The sequence below is a fragment of the Staurois parvus genome, unplaced genomic scaffold, assembly GCF_062004578.1.
Source record: "Staurois parvus isolate SC_StPar_1 unplaced genomic scaffold, SC_StPar_1.0 ptg000097l, whole genome shotgun sequence".
Lineage (NCBI taxonomy): Eukaryota > Metazoa > Chordata > Amphibia > Anura > Ranidae > Staurois > Staurois parvus.
The window spans coordinates 7,245,248-7,263,204 of record NW_028317893.1 but is presented as its reverse complement, the minus strand read 5'-3'; the positions used below and the strand labels follow the sequence as shown (position 1 = coordinate 7,263,204).

The 17,957-nt window shown below is 41.6% G+C and overlaps 1 protein-coding gene across 7 annotated transcripts in view; it reads left to right on the top strand.

Annotated features, from left to right (window-relative positions):
• Nucleotides 1–17,957, top strand: part of MIMS1 (mitochondrial inner membrane structural 1) — a 141,968-nt gene that overhangs the window by 33,282 nt on the left and 90,729 nt on the right. For all 7 annotated transcript variants that reach the window (XM_089671061.1, XM_089671055.1, XM_089671057.1 and 4 more), the window contains one exon: nt 9,989–10,100. In XM_089671061.1, coding sequence (XP_089527187.1) covers nt 9,989–10,100 — 112 coding nt within the window. Of the gene's footprint in view, nt 1–9,988; nt 10,101–17,957 lie in introns of those variants that run through there.

Below are 17,957 nucleotides of genomic sequence, written 5' to 3'. Positions count from 1 at the left end.
GAGACAGAATTTAAAAACACAAATTCAGGAAATCACATTGTATGATTTTTAAATAATTTATTTGTCTTGCACTGCTGAACATAAGTATTTGAACACCTAAGAAACAGCAAGAATTAATATCTGTGCAGAGGAGTGGGCCAAAATCCCTGCTGCAGTGTGTGCAAACCTGGTCAAGAACTACAGGAAACATTTGACCTCTGTAATTGCAAACAAAGGCTTCTGTACCAAATATTAACACTGATTTTCTCAGGTGTTCAAATACTTATGTTCAGCAGTGCAAGACAAATACATTCTTTAAAAATCATACAATGTGATTTCCTGAATTTTTTTTTTTAATTCTGTCTCTGAGTGAGAATGCACCTACAATGTGAATTTCAGACCCCTCCATGATTTCTAAGTGGGAGAACTTACAAAATTGCAGGGTGTTCAAATACTTCTGTTCCTCACTGTATATCTCACACACACACTCCTTTTGAAAAGTAAGATTATATCTTAATGAACACAATCACAATTTACAAAATCTTCAGTTTTACTCAAATTGATGCAAAAATGAATACACCTCACAACAAAAACTACTATATGTATTATTTTTTATGACCTCCATGATTTGTAAGGACAGCACCAAGTCTTCTAGGCATGGAATGAAAAAGTTGGTGACATTTATCAACATCTTTTTCCATTCTTCAAGAACAACCTCTTTTGGAGAGTGATGCTCAACTTGTCTCTTTAGAATTCCTCATAAGTGTTCAGTTGGTTCAGATCAGGAGACATACTTGGCAAATGAATCACTTTCACCCTGTTCCTCAGAAATGCAACAGTGGTCTTGGCTGTGTGTTTTGGATCATTGTCATGTTGGAAATGTGCACGACGACCAAGGGCAAGGAGTGATCTTCTTTTCCAATATAGAGCAGTACATCTATGAATTCATGATACCATCAATGAAATGCAGCTCCCCAACACCAGCAGCACTCATGCAGCCCCACAGACGGACACTGCCACCACCATGTTTCTCTGTAGGCACCATGCATTTTTCTTTGTACTCCTCACCTTTGCAACGACATACAGTTTTGAAGCCATCAGTTTCAAATACATTTATCTTCGTCTCGGCACTTCTGAGTACAGAATCCCAGTAGTCGTCTTTTTCAGCAGGGGCCCTGGCAAATCCTAGGCAGATTTTTTTTTGTGCATAGGCTTAAGGAGAGACTTCCTTCGTGGACGGCACCTATCCATGCTGTTCCTCTACAGTGTACGCCAATTTTTTTTTTTTTTTTTTTTTTACTATTTTTGGTAATTTTTCCTTGCAACCACAGGCCTACAGGGCACTTCTACCCCCTTCCTGCCCAGGCCAATTTCAAGCTTTCAGCGTTGTTGCACTTTGACAATTGCGTGGTCATGCAACACTGTACCCATATGAAATTTTTATCATTTTTTTGTGACAGAGCTTTGTTTTGGTGGTATTTAATCAACTCTGGGCTTTTTTTTTTTCTTAAAAAAAACAAAACAAAAACCACTGAAAATTTTGGGAAAAAAAAAATTTTTTCTTAGTTTTTGTTATAAAATTTTGTAAATAAGTGATTTTTCTCCTTCACTGATGTGCGCTAATGAGGCTGCAGTGATGGGCACTGATAGGCTGCACTGATGAACACTGATGGGCATTGATGAGGAGGCACTGGTAGGTGGCACTGATAAGCATTGACAGGCATCACTGATATATGGCACTGTTAGTTGGCACGGACGGGCACTGATGGGTGACACTGTAAGGCAGCTCAGATGGGCACTGATATGTGGCATTGATGTGCTCTGGTAGGCACTGATATGTGGCACTGATGAGCACTGACAGCTGGCACTGATGGACACTGACAGGTGGCACTGATGGACACTGACAGGTGGCACTGCTGGGGCTACACTGATCATCAGTGCCGTGATGATCAGTGTACATGTCCTCTCTGCAGAATGCCGATTACCGGCTCTCCTCTCAAGCTGTCAGCGTGACAGCTCGAGAGAAATGCCGATAATCGGCATTTCCCTGTTTACATGTGATCAGCTGTGATTGGACACAGCTGATCACATGACCAAACATCTTCGGCTCTTTCCGTGGATCGGTGATCTGCTGTGTCCGTCGATCGCCGCGCTGTGTGCTCCCTGAGCTGCGCATGCGCGGTGAGAATGGGAGGACGTCATATGACGTCCTTCCAGAACGAGAGATCCACCTTGCGCCCGTCATTTTACTATATGGGGGGTGGGAGGTGGTTAAAAAAAAAAAATTCAGAAGCTATCCATTACCATTTACCACCAAATGAAAGCCCAATTTGTCCTGGGAAAAAAACAAGGTATAATCAACCTGGATGCACAAAGTAGTTGTGATATGTACAGTTTTGCTAACACATGTCAGTTGCAAAATTGTGTTTTGGCTTTAAGAATTTTTACCCTTAGGCGTGAAGGAGTTAAGTAACACCCTTTTATAATAAACTGTCTGCTGGACACCTATTTGATGAATAATTAGACTCTCCTGTAGTTTAATTCTTGTTAATTAGGATTTTGTTGTGTAAAGTTTAGCTTTGTTCCTTAGACTTATATTGGGGTGTATTCATTTTTGCAACATGATGGTTTTGAATGAATTTGTTAGGAAAAATACCTTTTTTGTGTGTTAAAATTAACAAATCTTGTTTGCAATCAATGACCCACATTTGTGGGAGTATTTTGTAGTATAGTTTCTCATAGAAAATGTTGATTCTGAAAGAAAAGCAAAGGTTTTCTGACAAATCTGTTGGGGTGTACTCTTTTATGCTGAGTAGTGTATGTGTATATGTATAGATACGTGTGTGTGTGTGTGTGTATATATGTATATATATATATGTATATATATATATATATATATATATATATATATATATATATATATATATATATATATATATATATATATATATATATATATATTTCAAATTAATTCATGATATTGCAGTCTCTGTGAATGGCTCAGTGTCTGAGTTGTGTTTTCACACACCAGGTTGCTGGAAGTACATGGACAGCCACAGAAGTGAGGCAGATGACACCTGTAGGACTGCAGGCTTAGACACTTTTTGTTGTAAAAATGCTCTATAACATAGGATACCCTTAAAGATACAAGTACTGATTGTACAGTATACATAGATCATTGCCTTTTTAGGTTTGTTTTTTTGTAACTGGAATATGGCGTTTACATAGCTTATTCGGATATCTTTGTTGAGATCATGTATCTGAACTGGGTACCCACATAAGAAGCATAACATCACATACCAAAGTTCTATAGATTGATTTTTCTGAATTTTTGATAGAATGACTGCAAAGAACAATATTTTGCTCTCGCCTGCATTGCAAAGCTAGCTAGAATGACAGGCATGTCGGGCTGTGTTCACATAGGGCATGTTTCACTTATACAATTGTTACACTGTGACTTTTAATTGTAGATCAACTTCCAGTTTTGTTCAGAATACAAACTAGGCCATTCCAGTGCTTTTGCAAATGGATGGTCAACTGGAGGTTTATGGCTTTTAGACCCCTTTCCCACAGGTACTTCATCTGTTGTGTGTTTTTTTTGTTTTTTTGTTTTTTTTACCATCTGTTGAAAATGTTGTAAATGGGTGATCATCCGTCTACATCTGCATCTGTTCAGGTCTGTTTTTTAAATGGAACAATTCTCCGTCCTGTTCCGTTTTTAAACGGACCTGAATAGAGGTAAACGGAGGATGTCTGTTTTTGCATCCATTTTTTGCATTGGTTGTTAGAAACCATCACCCACCGGCATCCTAACAACCAGTGACTTATCCCTGCTGCCAGCAGCAGGAATGAATCATTGGCTTTTAAGGAGCTGGCACCTGCCAGTGTCCTAACAACCATGACTCATCCCTGCTGTACATGGGGATTCCCTTCTGACAGCAGGATGTTTAATAAAGAACCAACATTAAAAAAAAAAAGTTAAAATGGCATGTGTGTCTCCCTCCAATCTATGCCAAGTCTTACAGGTCTGGTATGGATTTTGAGGTGGACCTCATGCCAAAATAATTCAATCAAGGGGAAAAAGAAAAAACTTCCTCCTAAGATTGGGATTTTTTAGGCAATATGTAAGCAGGGTTTAAAAAAACAATTAAGAATAACTTTTATTACATAATATCTAAAAGGTAAAACAGTGATTTCCACATGGAAATCAATTATTACAAAAATGATGTACAGCAATATATCATACAAGCAGAGATGCTAAACCGAGTGCCCGACACGTTTTGGAGGCACAGCTCCTTCAGGGTAAACTTTGCATACAATATAAGATCTGTAGCAGAATTGAAAATATGCATTTTTTAAATATACAAAAAACCAAGAAGACAAAAAACACTTTTCTCACATAGTATCAATACGACTGAAATTTTGTGATACAGCACAAAGTAAAAAGTCATTAATGTGACCAGTGTGGCCATATGTCACCATGTCCAAATACGCCTCCTCTGAATAAAGAGGGGGGATGGTGCAAGTTCTCTCAAAATCACCGCAGGCAGACAATGGGATCACCTAGGGGTCAGTAAAGGCATAAAAAGAAAGTGAAGAGTACATTGTTTGGTCAATAGTCATATCTGGGAGAAAAAAAATTTTTTCTTTTTACTTTGAATGTTTAACAGGACACCCAAATGGCAGGAAAAATAAGCAGTATGGAAATAATCATAAATTCAGTAGGAAATATTTAATGCCAAATTTTTAGTATCATTTCCCCCAGTAGATATTTCCAATGCTAGGGAACTATTCAGGCATTCATGTGAGGGTAGAGATATTAAACAAAAATGGTCCAAAGAATCCCCCAAGTAAAAAAGGTAAACTTTTTTTTTTCTATCTGATGTTCTGTCTGATGTTCTCATTTACCTCAATAGCATGACTGTCAAAGTCAGGAAAGGCATAATGAAGTACGCCAATTGTGACAAGAAGACTAACTAGAGGGTCCAGATTATATATGGGTGTAGACAGTCAATACTTCGCACCTGTAACCCATCAGGTGCTGCAAATGGGGTAAATAAATATATCCAAGAGCCAAACCGTGCAGCAAGCCCCTGGACGAGCGGCGTGCAAGCGCTGCCCCACCCACTGACGTGTGCCTCCTCTTCCCTTTTGGATCTGCACGTGTTGGACCACTTTTTACTTTGTGCTGTGAGCATCACAAAATTTTAGCCGTATTGATGCTATGTGAGAAAAGTGTTTTTTGTCATCTTGATTTTTGTATATTTACAGTGGATAGAAAAATGAGACAAAGATAAATAATTTAAGAACTTTTCCCCCTTTTAATGCAATATATAAACTGTACAACTCAATTGAACAACAAACTGAAATCTTTTAGGTGGAGGGAAGTAAAAATAAAAAACTAAAGTAATATCCAGCACTCAGTCTTTTTGGGTATGAGTCTATCAGCATGACGCACCTTGGCTTGGCAATATTTGCCCACTCTTCCTTGTAAAATCACTCCAAATCTGTCAGATTGCGAGGACTTCTGTGCACAGCCCTCTTCAGATCACCCCATAGATTTTCGAACGGATTCAGGTCTGGGCTTTGGCTGGACCATTCCAAAACTTTAATCATCTTCTGGTGAAGCCATTCCTTTTTTGATTCGGATGTATGCTTTGGTTGGTTGTCATGCTGAAAGATAAAGTTCCTCTTCATGTTCAGCTTTCTAGCAGAAGCCTGAAGGTTTTGTGCCAAAATTGACTGGTATTTGGAACTGTTCATAATTCCCTCTACCTTGACTAAGGCCCCAGTTGCAGCTGAAGAAAAACAGCCCCAAAGCATGATGCTGCCATCACCATGCTTCACTGTGGGTATGGTGTTCTTTTGGTAATGTGCAGTGTTGTTTTTGTGCCAAACTTATCTTTCTGAATTATGGCCAAAATGTTCAACCTTGGTTTCATCAGACCAGAACACATTTTCCCACTTGCTTTTGGGAGACTTCAGATGTGTTTTTGCAAAATGTAACCTGGCTTGGATATTTTCTTCATAAGAAAAGGCTTCTGTCTTTCCACTCTACCCCATAGCCCAGACATATGAAGAATACGGTAGATTGTTGTCACATGTACCACACATCCAGTACTTGGCAGATATTCCTGCAGCTCCTTTAATGTTGCTGTAGGCCTCTTGGCAGCTTCCCAGACCAGTTTTCTTCCCGTCTTTTCATCAATTTTGGAGGGACGTCCAGTTCTTGGTAATGTCGCTGTTGCGCCATATTTCCTCCACTTGATGACTGTCTTCACTGTGTTCCATGCTATATCTAATGCCTTGGAAATTCTTTTGTACCCTTCTGATACCTTTTAACAATGAGATCGCTCTGATGCTTTGGAAGCTCTCTGCGGACCATGGCTTTTGCTGTAGGATGTGACTAATAAAATGTCAAAGACCTACTAGAACAGCTGAACTTTATTTGGGGTTAATTAGAGGCATGTTAAATGCTGGCTGATGTGTAATGACTCCTATTTAACATGATTTTGAATGTGATTGCTTAATTCTGAACACAGCTACATCCCCAGTTATAAGAGGGTGTGCACACTTATGCAACCACATTATTTTATTTTTTCATGTTTACTTCCCCACCTAAAAGACTTCAGTTTGTTTTTTAATTGAGTTGTACAGTTTATAGGTCACATTAAAGGCGGGTGCGTTTTGGAAGCCCCCTTCAGCCTGCAGATGCCAAACTCCCCCCCCCCCCCCCCCCCCCACTCCTTATGTTGTTTTGTGTTTTTACTTCTGACCCATGTACTGTGTATTGGTTTTAATGAAGTTCTTCTTTAAGGAAAGTCTCAGTAAGGCAGCCTATACACAAAAAAAATTACTTGATTCTCTTATCCACAAATTTGACGTGGATGGGGGAATCTCTCCGGCTGAGGTAATGTGTTCTGACAGTGAGGAGACTTCAATGCCACCAGCATACACTGATCAGTGCTCCCAGCGGTGCTGATCATACAGAAATGTTCCTAGAGGCTGATGGTACATTAGTCGGTACATCGACTTTTGTACAACCAGCCTGCCCATACATGGATTGGAATTCAACCGATCCATATTGAAGCAGGTGAATTTTGATCCATGTATGGCTGCCAAAGAAAACAATATCCTTTTTGTGTGCATAAAAACATATGAAATGGATACATTTAATTATAAAATGTTTTTGTCCTGAGGTTTGTCTTTGAGACTGTTGGTTGTGGCAGAGTATTTTGTGGGTAAGAGTACTGTGGTATAAGTGTACATTGTATACAGCATGCACGGATTCTGTTTAATCCCCCCTTAAGGCCTTCCCACTGGCCAGCCACAGAACTTGTTCCTCTGTTCTTTCCCAGGGTGCCCCATGTCTTTCAAAATCCCAGTCTTGCTCACATTTTGTCATCCTGCTTTGACTTCTTAATTGTAAAGCCAGCCCCCCCCCCCCATGCGAATGAGTGAGTATGAGGTACTTTTTTTTTTTTTTGTATTTGGTAACAAGGTCCCACTTCTGAACCCCCCCCCCCCCCAACCCCCCTGCTAAAAAAACAAAAAAACAAAAAACTATACCAGGCCATTAGGGATTGTGGTGTTGGAGGCGCACACAGGTTTTTGTTGGTTTTTTGGCATTTTTTTATCCCTTTTTTTTCCTCTATGCATTAATATGACTGAATGGATGATGCCCGTGTGAAAAGGGTCTTACCGTAATCATTTGTCAGTCTCGGTGATGTAATAAGAAACACTGCACATCTGGATTCCAATACAAAATGCAGTGCTGTGTACAGTTATCTCCCAAAGGGAGCAGGTAGCAGTTTGATGCAGTAGAAATTCTAGTTCTATTATAGCAGTTTTTCTTGTTCAGTCATATGTACTAGTTGTAAATTAGAAGATCCAGCAGAGGGCGCACAATGATTACAAATACTTAAGCTGATTGCAGTCATATTCCTGCACTTGTAACAAACATTTGAATACTTTCTGTGATACTTTTTTTTATTTGCACTAACACATTTTTCAGGACAAGCTCCAAGCACTACTGCTTGGACCTTGAAGAAGGGGAAATACCCGAAAGCTTGTCCTGAAAATTGTTAGTGCAAATAAAAAAGTATCACAGGCAGTACTCAATTGTTTGTTACAAATACTTAAGACATTGCTCAGTTCTAAGTAAGTGTTAAAATCTACTTTATTGATATTCTAATGTTGCAAGTACTTTGTTTTACTGAAATGGTGGAGGTATGGTATAGCATAATACAATTGTATATTTAACAGAGTTACAAAGAACTTAAAAACTACAAAATTGTATAGAATGACCCTGATGTGTAATGTTCTTTATACACTGCTTAAAATAATTAAAGGAACACTTTAAAAACACATCAGATCTCAATGGGGTAAAATATCATGCTGGATTTATGGAATTTGTAATGTGTTGGGAATGTAAGGATGCCCCATCGTTTGATGGAAAGGAAAATTATCAACCTACAGAGGATTGAATTCAGACACCCCGAAAATCAAAGTGGAAAAAATTATGCAGCAGGCTAGTCCATTTTGCTGACATTTCATTGCAGCAACTCAGAATGGTACTCAGTAGTTTGTATGGCCCCCACGTGCTTGTATGCATGCCTGACAATGTCAGGGTATGCTCATAATGAGACGATGGATGGAGTCCTGGGGTATTTCCTCCCAGATCTGGACCAGGGCATCACTGAGCTCCTGGACAGTCTGAGGTGCAGCCTGTTGGCGTCAGATGGACCGAAACATGATATCCCAGAGGTGGTCTATTGGATTTAGGTCAGTGGAGCGTGGGGGCCATTCAGTGCTATCAATTCCTTCATCCTTCAGGAACTACCTGCATACTCTCACCACATGAGGCTGGGCATTGTCGTGCACCAGTAGGAACCCAAGACCCACTGCACCAGTGTAGGGTCTGACAGTGGGTCCAAGGATTTCATCCTGATACCTGATGGCAGTCAGGATGCCATTGTCTAGCCTGTAGAGGTCTGTGTGTCCCTCCATGGATATGCCTCCCCAGACCATCATGTCTGTCACATGTGCTCAGGGTGAACCTGCTGTCATCTGTGAAAAGTGCAGGGCGCCAGTAGCGGACCTGCCAATTCTGGTGTTCAGTGGCAAATGCCAATCGAGCTCTGTGGTGCCGGGCAGTGAGCACAGGGCCCACTAGAGGATGTCAGGCCCTCAGGCCACCCTCATGAATTTTGTTTCTGATTATTTGGTCAGAGACTTTCACACCAGTGGCCTGCTTGAGGTAATTTTGTAGAGCTCTGGCAGTGCTCATCCTCTTGCTCCTTGCATAAAGGAGCAGATACCGGTCCTGCTGATGGATTAAAGACATACGGCCCTGTCCAGCTCACCTAGAGTAACTGTCTGTCTCCTGGAATTTCCTGCATGCTCTTGAGACTGTGTGGAGACAAAGCAAACCTGGTAATGGCACGTATTGATGTACCATCCTGGAGGAGTTGGACTGCCTGTGCAACCTCTTTAGGGTCCAGGTATCGCCTCATACTACCAGTAGTGATGCTGACCCTAGCCAAATGCAAAACTAGTGAAAATCAGTCAGAAAAAATGTCAGTGGCCTCCATCTGTAAAACCATTCCGGTATTAGGGGTCATCTCTTTGTTGCCCATCTAGTGCACCTGTTAATTTCATTAACGTCAAAGCAGCTGAAACTGATTAAGAACCTCTTCTGCTATATAACTGACCAATATCCCAGGAGTTTTTGGCTTGATGGTATACTCTGATTAAGAAGTGTTACTTTTAAATTACATTGCTCCAAAAAATTTAAGTTTAGTTTCCTGTAATAATCTACTGTATGTGGGACTATGGGTTCTAGCAAGTCTAGAAAGCTTTGAGTGTCAATTGCTGCAATGTGACAATAGTGTGAAATTTTGTCTTTTCACTTATACAGTATACATCTTCGAAAATGTATGATGTTTGGAACGTGAAAAATATACTTGTATATGTATTTGATGTTTGTATGTATTCTTTCATCTCACAGAGGTATTAACGTGGTTCCATTCTTGGAGTTTATTGGCTTGCCTGAAAGCATAGTTGGCATTCTTAAGAACTCGGAGAGTGGCAATGTACTCACGGCCTATGCCTTGTACAAGGTAAATTTTTAAACTAGATCATTCTATGTATTCTATGTATTTCACTGGTTTATATCCAATGTTTTTTTCTTTTCATTGGATTTTATGCTTTAAAAAAACAAGTATTGTATGTTAGATCAAATAAATACTGCAAGCTTGCAGGTCATTGTTCAGAAAAGTCATAAGAGGGATAAGAAGTAGCATTCAAAGTATTTTGTAGAGTGCAGACCACCTTCAATCGCTGCATGGCTTGTTTATGTGACCCGTATTCATTCCCCTCCACAATCAAAGTCTGGATTAATGATAACTTGCAATCAATTATCTCAGTATGCCCTTCAGTCATTCTGTGCTGTGGCCAGTACATACTAAATCCCCCTTTTGTACTGATATATTTCGATAACAAAGCCACATTATTGCCTGCTCATTACAGCACTGGCAAGTTTGACAGCCCCGTGCTAGAGGAGTCATGGTGATGAGAGCTGGGGCTAGCGGGGGAGTAGTAAGTGATCTTTCTTCATTGTCTCTTTAGCTTGCAAATATTTGGCAGTGACACATGCCACATTTAGTGAAAGTTCCTTCTTATTGCATCATCTTCTATTAGATGTTCTCCAGCAGGAAAAGCTATTACGTTAATACAGTAGCTGCTTTATCATCTCATAATAGCTACTGTCTTGATTCATATGCTGTTGGGGTTATTCAGTAAAGGAAGGAGCAAAGTGCAGGAACCCATAGTATCCAATCAAAATGTGTCTTTCACTAATCAGACTACATTAAGATGAAATCAGGGGGCATCAATATTGCATGTCGCTGTCCATAGACTTAAGATGATTTTCACCCAATGCTTCCAAAGTTGACTGGATCACACTGAGATTGCTGTTTGGTGTCAGAAGAGAAAAAAGGACTGCCTGAAATGGAGTCCCCAGCAGGGACTCTTGTTTTCTTGAAATAAGGGTTGCCTGCTAAGAGCATAAATGCACATATTTGGCAAAAATTATTGTCCTTGTTTATGGACAGGACTTTAGCAGCCGAATCTTCTGACTTCCATCTTGCCTAAGCATTAATGTTTTAACTCTTGCATAGGCGTCCTAATCTACTAATGCAGCATAGCATTACATTGCTTTACACAGTTACTTAAATGGATAAAAGAAACTGTACGGGCCTGTTCACACTGCCTCCATTCTAAAAGCTCTGTTTTAGCTTGCTTTCAGCTGTGAGTTTTCAGCTGCAGTGAGGCAGTGTGTTTTTCAGCGAATTTTTTTTTTTCCAACATTTTTTGACGTGCATAAAGTTACTCTTGTCTTCACACAGCAGTGTGTGTTGAGCTGCCATGCGGTGACGTGGTACCTACCTGTGTTCAGCAGTACAATGCAGTGGGCTGCAGTGCAAACTGGGCACATAGAAAATAATTTTCTCCTTTTCAGTGGAGGCTTAATGAGTCCCTCCTCACATCTCAGGATTCGTGTAACGAGATTCATTCTCGTATCCAAACCTTCTTTTCTGACTATCAGCTCCATCACCTCATCAATATCCTTATAGGAGGCCACAAGACCACCCTTCGAGGCCACTTGATTCAGCTTGCCTCAGAGAAGAAATGAGCAAGAGAGCGAAGACTTAAGGCACTAGCTTCACAGCTTGCTTCTGCGGATGTATTGTGGAATTTCCACCCTGCGGCCACCAGTTGAAAAAGTCATGACTCACTAGCAGCAGAGCTGGAAATTTTAGCCACTGAAAAAGCCAAGAAAGCTCTTAGATGGGCCATGCATAAATTCTATACATGTGTGAATAAACCAGGCTCAATTCAGGCCAAGAAATTAAATGCATTGGACGTTTTTACAAACCCTGTGTACTGGCAACAGAAAATTAATGTCGGACCCTACAAAAATCTCCTCCTCCTCTGCCGATTTTATCATTCTCCCTGTATGACAAACCGGCCCCTTTTTCCGTTGAGCTTGCAGACCAATTTTTCCAAGGCCCCCGCTGCTCACCAAGGCCGCCCAGGTGGTACTCAACACTGATGTTTTCGCCCTAGGTATTGCCCGGTCTATTAAATCCATCCACACCTCTAAGGCACCTCAGCCTGACTGCTTCTCTGGTCTTATTACCGCAAATTCTCTTCCATCCTAACACCTCACCTGACTGCATACTTTAATGACCTGAAACGAGATTCTCTACCCTCTCTAGACTCCTTGAGGGCGCATGTGACGATGATCTCCAAATATGCCGAAGAAGCCTTCGACCCCCAAGCCTTTAGACCAATTTACTTTTGAATGAGGATGTGAAGACTTTGTGAAAAATTCTAAGCTTCCATATAAACAGGTAAATACTCTCCCTGATCCACAGGGATCAGATAAGCCTTGTACCCGGCTGTCAAGAGGGTGACAGCATCCTGAAGGCGATTCATCTAATCCACCTTCTGAACCACTGCAATATCCCGGGCTTCCTTCTCTCCCTCGATATCTACAAAGCCTTTGCTTCCCTTTCATGGGATTATCTATGCTATGTCTTGGAGAGATGGGGCTTCCGTGATTCAGTCCTTTTGTGGATCTCGGCTCTATTCTTCCCCCACAGCCTGCTGGAAAAGCTGGCCACCTTTCTGCCCCTTCTCTAGTCACCGAGGCACAAGACAGGGTGCACTTTATTTCCCATTCTATTTATCTTGGCATTTGAACCTCTGGCAATTATGCTCAGGGATAACCCTAATATCTCTGGTATTCAATATGCAGTTATACATTACATAGTGAATTTATTCGCGGGTGACGCAGTTCTTACTTTAACCAATTCTTTAACTACACTCCCTAACCTGCAACACCTTCTTTCACGCTTTTCCGATCTATCAGGCCTCTGGATTAATGCCCATAAAATGACGGCGCTCAACATCTCTCTGCCTGCCTCTGTTGTATTATGTCTCCAAACTTACTTCCCTTATCTTTGGGCCACTTCTCTGGACTACCTGGGAGTTAATTTGACCCCCTTGTATTCCACTCTATTCACAACCAATTACTGCCCACTTCTACAAACCATTACCTCCCACTTGTATTCCTGCCAGTTCCCCTCTTTTGTCGTGGATCGGCCACATTCACATGCTTAAAATGACCATACTCCCTAAAGTCTTATATTACTACAGAACCCTACCTTTCCACATACCCTCCTTTTTATTTGCATCTTTTGCTTAATAAAATCCTTTTATTTGGGCCTATAAGCACCCAAGAGTATCGTGCTTTGCCTTATACACCCACAGACTGCAGGGTGGACTCGCCCTGCTTCATGCAACCACAAATTTCCCCTTTTTGGATACTATTGGATCTTCCCAATTGTGCGCTGATCCCCATGACTGCTCTTTTGTGGCTCCCTCATAGCCTCCACCCCTCAGCCCCCTTATGATTCATAGCTTACGAATCTGTGACTCTGTCCATTATTTGAGTAACCTTATGTCCCCTTTTCTATCTCTTCTTCCCCTTTTCAGCAATGCTCTTTTCCTTCTAGGTCTAGAACAACTGAGAGCATTTTCATGGTGGTCGTCCCACTGCTTCACGCAGGTTCGCCACTTCCTCACCTTCTGCACCTTCCCTTTTGTGGTCCTCTATTCAGGAGACTCATGCAGCTTCACCTGTGGAGTTCTTCCGTTATGTACAACTTCACCACTGTGTGACCTCCATGAGATGCAACTCCACCTTTTTTTTTTTTTTCAGCCCACAGCCTTCCAACATACCTGTTGACACTCCCCTGGTGCTAGAGGCACTTTTTTCCTGATCTACTCTTCCCTGAATACTATTGACCCCCCCCCCCCCACTTCTACTTCCTTTATGTCACTTTGCGAACCTCTGTTGACCCTGAGGAATGGAGTAAGGCCTGGTCTTTCATAGCAAAATGTTCCTTCAACATGACTATGCTGGAAGTGGCTTACAGGTCCTTTTGGAGGTGGTATTGGGTCCCTGCCCGCATTGCAGGTTTGAACTCATCCTGCAGTGATGGGGGTTTCAGAGGCAGCAGCCAACACGGTGACGCAGTTCACATCTGGTGGTTCTGCCATGTCTAACAATGTTTTGGTCCCGGATCTTTGGGCTCTTACACTTATTTCATGTACCTATTCGTAAAGATGCTAAATTAGCATTACTTCATTCCCCAATTCTGGTCCTATTCTCAGTCTCAGGACTACAGAACACCTCCCCTTCATCTTCATAACAGAAGTTGTTCTGTAGCCCTAACACACTTGATTCTTTGAAATAAGACTGCAGAGTTCACAGGACTATCACTAATTATCCTACATTGTTAGCTCCAAGGAGCAGGACCCTCAAATCCCTCTTGTATTGAACTGTATTGTTGCTGTATTGTCTCCAATTATATTGTAAAGCTCTGAGCAAACTGTTGGCGCTATATAAATCCTGTATAATAATAATAAGTATCTGGCAAGATAAACAGGTTTATCTTAATTGTAAAGTGCAGGACAAAGGTACGACACACCCCCTGGGAACTTTCCCTAAAACTCTATTCCAATGAGTGCTCCGTTTTGTGCTTGCATCTGAAGGTGATGGACCTTTTCTCTTTCCTAGAAAAAAACACCCTTTTAGCTTAATTAGTTCATTAGTTTTCTTTAAATTTTATCTTCCAATTCTTCAATTAAGCCCTCACTGTCTTCTAACGCCAACATAAAAGTAGTGTATCTGGATCAGCACAACATTGTTAAAACCTTGGGAGTTGTTCCCAGATCCCACGCTGTAGGGATGGTCTGTAATGTTGCTTCAGGCATTGGATCCTTCATGGGTGCTCACCGTGCACTTGGTGCAATGCATTGAGCTAGCCACAGGGTGCTATAGGGTTCAGGATATACCCACCGGACTTTTACAGTCAGTATTGTGGACAGGTAAGACAGTTGCTCTGTATCTCTGAAGGTTACAGTAAAAATCGGGTCATGTTTAGAATCTATTCACCTCTCAATGTAAAGTTTTCAAACTTTGCGCTTTAATTCCACCACTCAGAGCTTAGTCACAGGTGGATGACCAGGTCTTGCATCACACCACTGGTTGCACACTTCCTGCCTAGAGCTAATAAGATACTCGGGCACCTCCTTTCACCAGGAGGATTCATTATAGGGAGGTCTACACCTTGGTTACTGCGTGCGCCTTATGGACATTCTTACCCTATACTCTGCACTCTTACGTGAGTACTCCACAGGGGAATGCCCACATTTGTAGCTATGGCAGAGATCAGACAAAAGGGGGTAATTGCAAAATTGTAGACAAATATTCACTTCAGAAAGCCTGGACATCATGCAACCACGGAATGACGATGCATTATTTGCACTGTAGCTAAAGTCGACTTTAACACCAGTTTCAGCATCCAGTTCTAGCTCTGTTCCAGCCATGTGGCAAGTGGCCCGTTTGACTAAAGCAGAATTCTCTGAATCTGTGTCAGGTTACCTTGGACAAATTATGGCCTTAATACAGCCATTTGCATAGAGTGTTGATAAAAAGGCCATGCCTCTTTTTACTCCTGTTTCACAAATAGTATCTCACGCCTATGCCTTTTCAAGAAAGATGCCTGTTTTGTGAGACCCTTGACCAATTCATCGATAAGGTCAAAGGTGTGAAGGTTTTGCTTCCACAGCAGAAGGTCCCAAAAACCTCTCCTCGGGCACCCCCAACGTCTCCAAATGGAGAACACCTGTCTGCTCTAACAGGCTTCTACTTCAAAACCAGTTCGTCCCTTCCCTTTGGCACAAGGGTTGACACACGCATGCCAGCAAATCTTCCCCAGAGCTCTCTTCACAATGAAGAGTCACCCTCCTTCCTAAGAGTGAGGGTTTGTTGCAGCTTGCCTCTCACCGGGTCACAGACTCCCTAGATGTTTGTGTTCAGTTGGTGGTTTCAAAGGGGTGCAAAATAGAGTTCAAAATTCTACTAATTCATGACTTTCTTCTCACAGATCAACCAAACACTGCCGAAAAACAGGTTACAGAATTCCCTGAACCATTGAGGGTTGTTGTGCCAGTAGTGCCTTAAGACAGGTTCAAAGGATTCTACTCACTCAAACCTGTTCACAGTACCAAAGCCCATACGTCCTATTCTGGACATAAAATCCCTCAACAAATTCCTTCACTTTCCAAAGGTGGCGTGCAATCTATAAGGACAGTAATTGCCTTTTGAGACAAGGGGAATACATGGCATCCATGGACATAGAAGATCTCCTATCTGCACGTCCCCATCTATCCACCTTATCAGTGCTTTCTGCACTTCACGGTGGCAAACAGCCACTTCCAGTTTGTCACTCTGCTGTTTGGCTTATTATTGCTCCCGGAGTGTTCACAAAGCTCCTGGCGCCTCTAATTGCCCTTCTCAGAACCCAGAGCATCCAAGTCACAGGCTTTTTTGATGACCTTCTTCTGAAGGACTTGTCTCCTTTCCAGATAACGGCAAATGTCCACAAGATAGTTTAGATGATCCAGGCCTTTGGGCTGAGTGAGCAATTTCAATAAATCTGCCTTTCCTTTGCCTGGAATTCTTGGGTCCAGTCATGGATATATCCCAAGTAAAAGCAATTATCCCAGAAAAGAAAGTTCTTTCTCTAAGAGCACAAGCTCGAGAATTGAAATCCAAGAGACTTCATACATTGAAATTCTCCATAAAAGATTTAGGCCTAATGGTAACCTCCCTTTAGAGACAGTATCATTTGTTCAATTTCATTCAAGAATTCTTGAACTAATCTCCAAACATCTTGTCAATATGGAAAAAGCTGTCTCCTCTTCTTGATTTACCTTTGCTCTTGTCAAGCCAGGCAAGGATTTCCCTATCTGGATTGTCACCCTAACACAGAGGAATTTCTTTCTACCTATCACTGGAAAGTTATCACAAGAGATACAAGTCTCTAAGGCTGGAGAAGAGAGTTACAATTCCTAACAATCCAAGAAACATGGTCACCGAGAAAAGCCAATCTCCCCATCGTCTTGAAGACCAGAGAAGTCCTATTGACCTGGCAATTCTGGACCCCACTTTTGAAGGGGAACCCAATCAGGATGCAGTCAATGTCACAGTGGTTGCATACATTAACCATCAAAGGGGTACCAAGAGACTGGCTGCCTTTTTAAGGAAGCAAACTAGATCATCTCATGGACAAAAAATCACTGTCCAGCAATCTCTGTGATCCACATCCCAGGGTTGGACAACAGGAAAGCAGAATATCTCAGTTGCCATAGCCTCGGTCAAGGGAAATTTGGTCCTTTTTATAAAGATGTCTTCAATCTGATCTGTGAAAAGTGGGGGATTCCAGATGTTGACTTCCTTGCCTTTAGATTTAACTACAAACTACCTCTTTGTTGCCAGATTGAGGGATCCTCAAGCTCCAACCTAACATGACGTAATAATGCCCTAGTTATTTTAGGCTAATTAATGCCTTCCCTCCATTGAAAATCCTACCTCATTTGCTCAAGAAAATCGGGCATGAGAGAAAAACAGTTATTCTAATTGCACCAAGCTGGCCCAGAACAACCTGGTTTCTGTTTTTCCTGTCCTTGGAACCTCACAATGGACACCTCCTTCAAAGTCCATCATTGGACAATGGGTAAGGAGTCTGATTTGCAAGAGCTCCAAATTTTGAAAGAGAAATCTCCTCTTGCGCTGTTTATGGGTACATTCCACCAGATCGGTAAGAGTTTCCGGGGCATTTCTGTACCAAGTCTCTGTAGCCCAGTTGTATGAGGCTGCCAACTGGTCTTCTGTCATACTTTGTCACAGTTTTGTCAGTTGGAAATCCAGCCTTCCTGTTGATGCAGATTTTAGATTTTGGCTGCTTGGTTCATGCAGTCGCACTAAGGGTTGGATTTTTTGACCATTGTTGCATGGATCTTTTTGCACATATCTCTTTGCCTCATTGTTGCCCACCCTT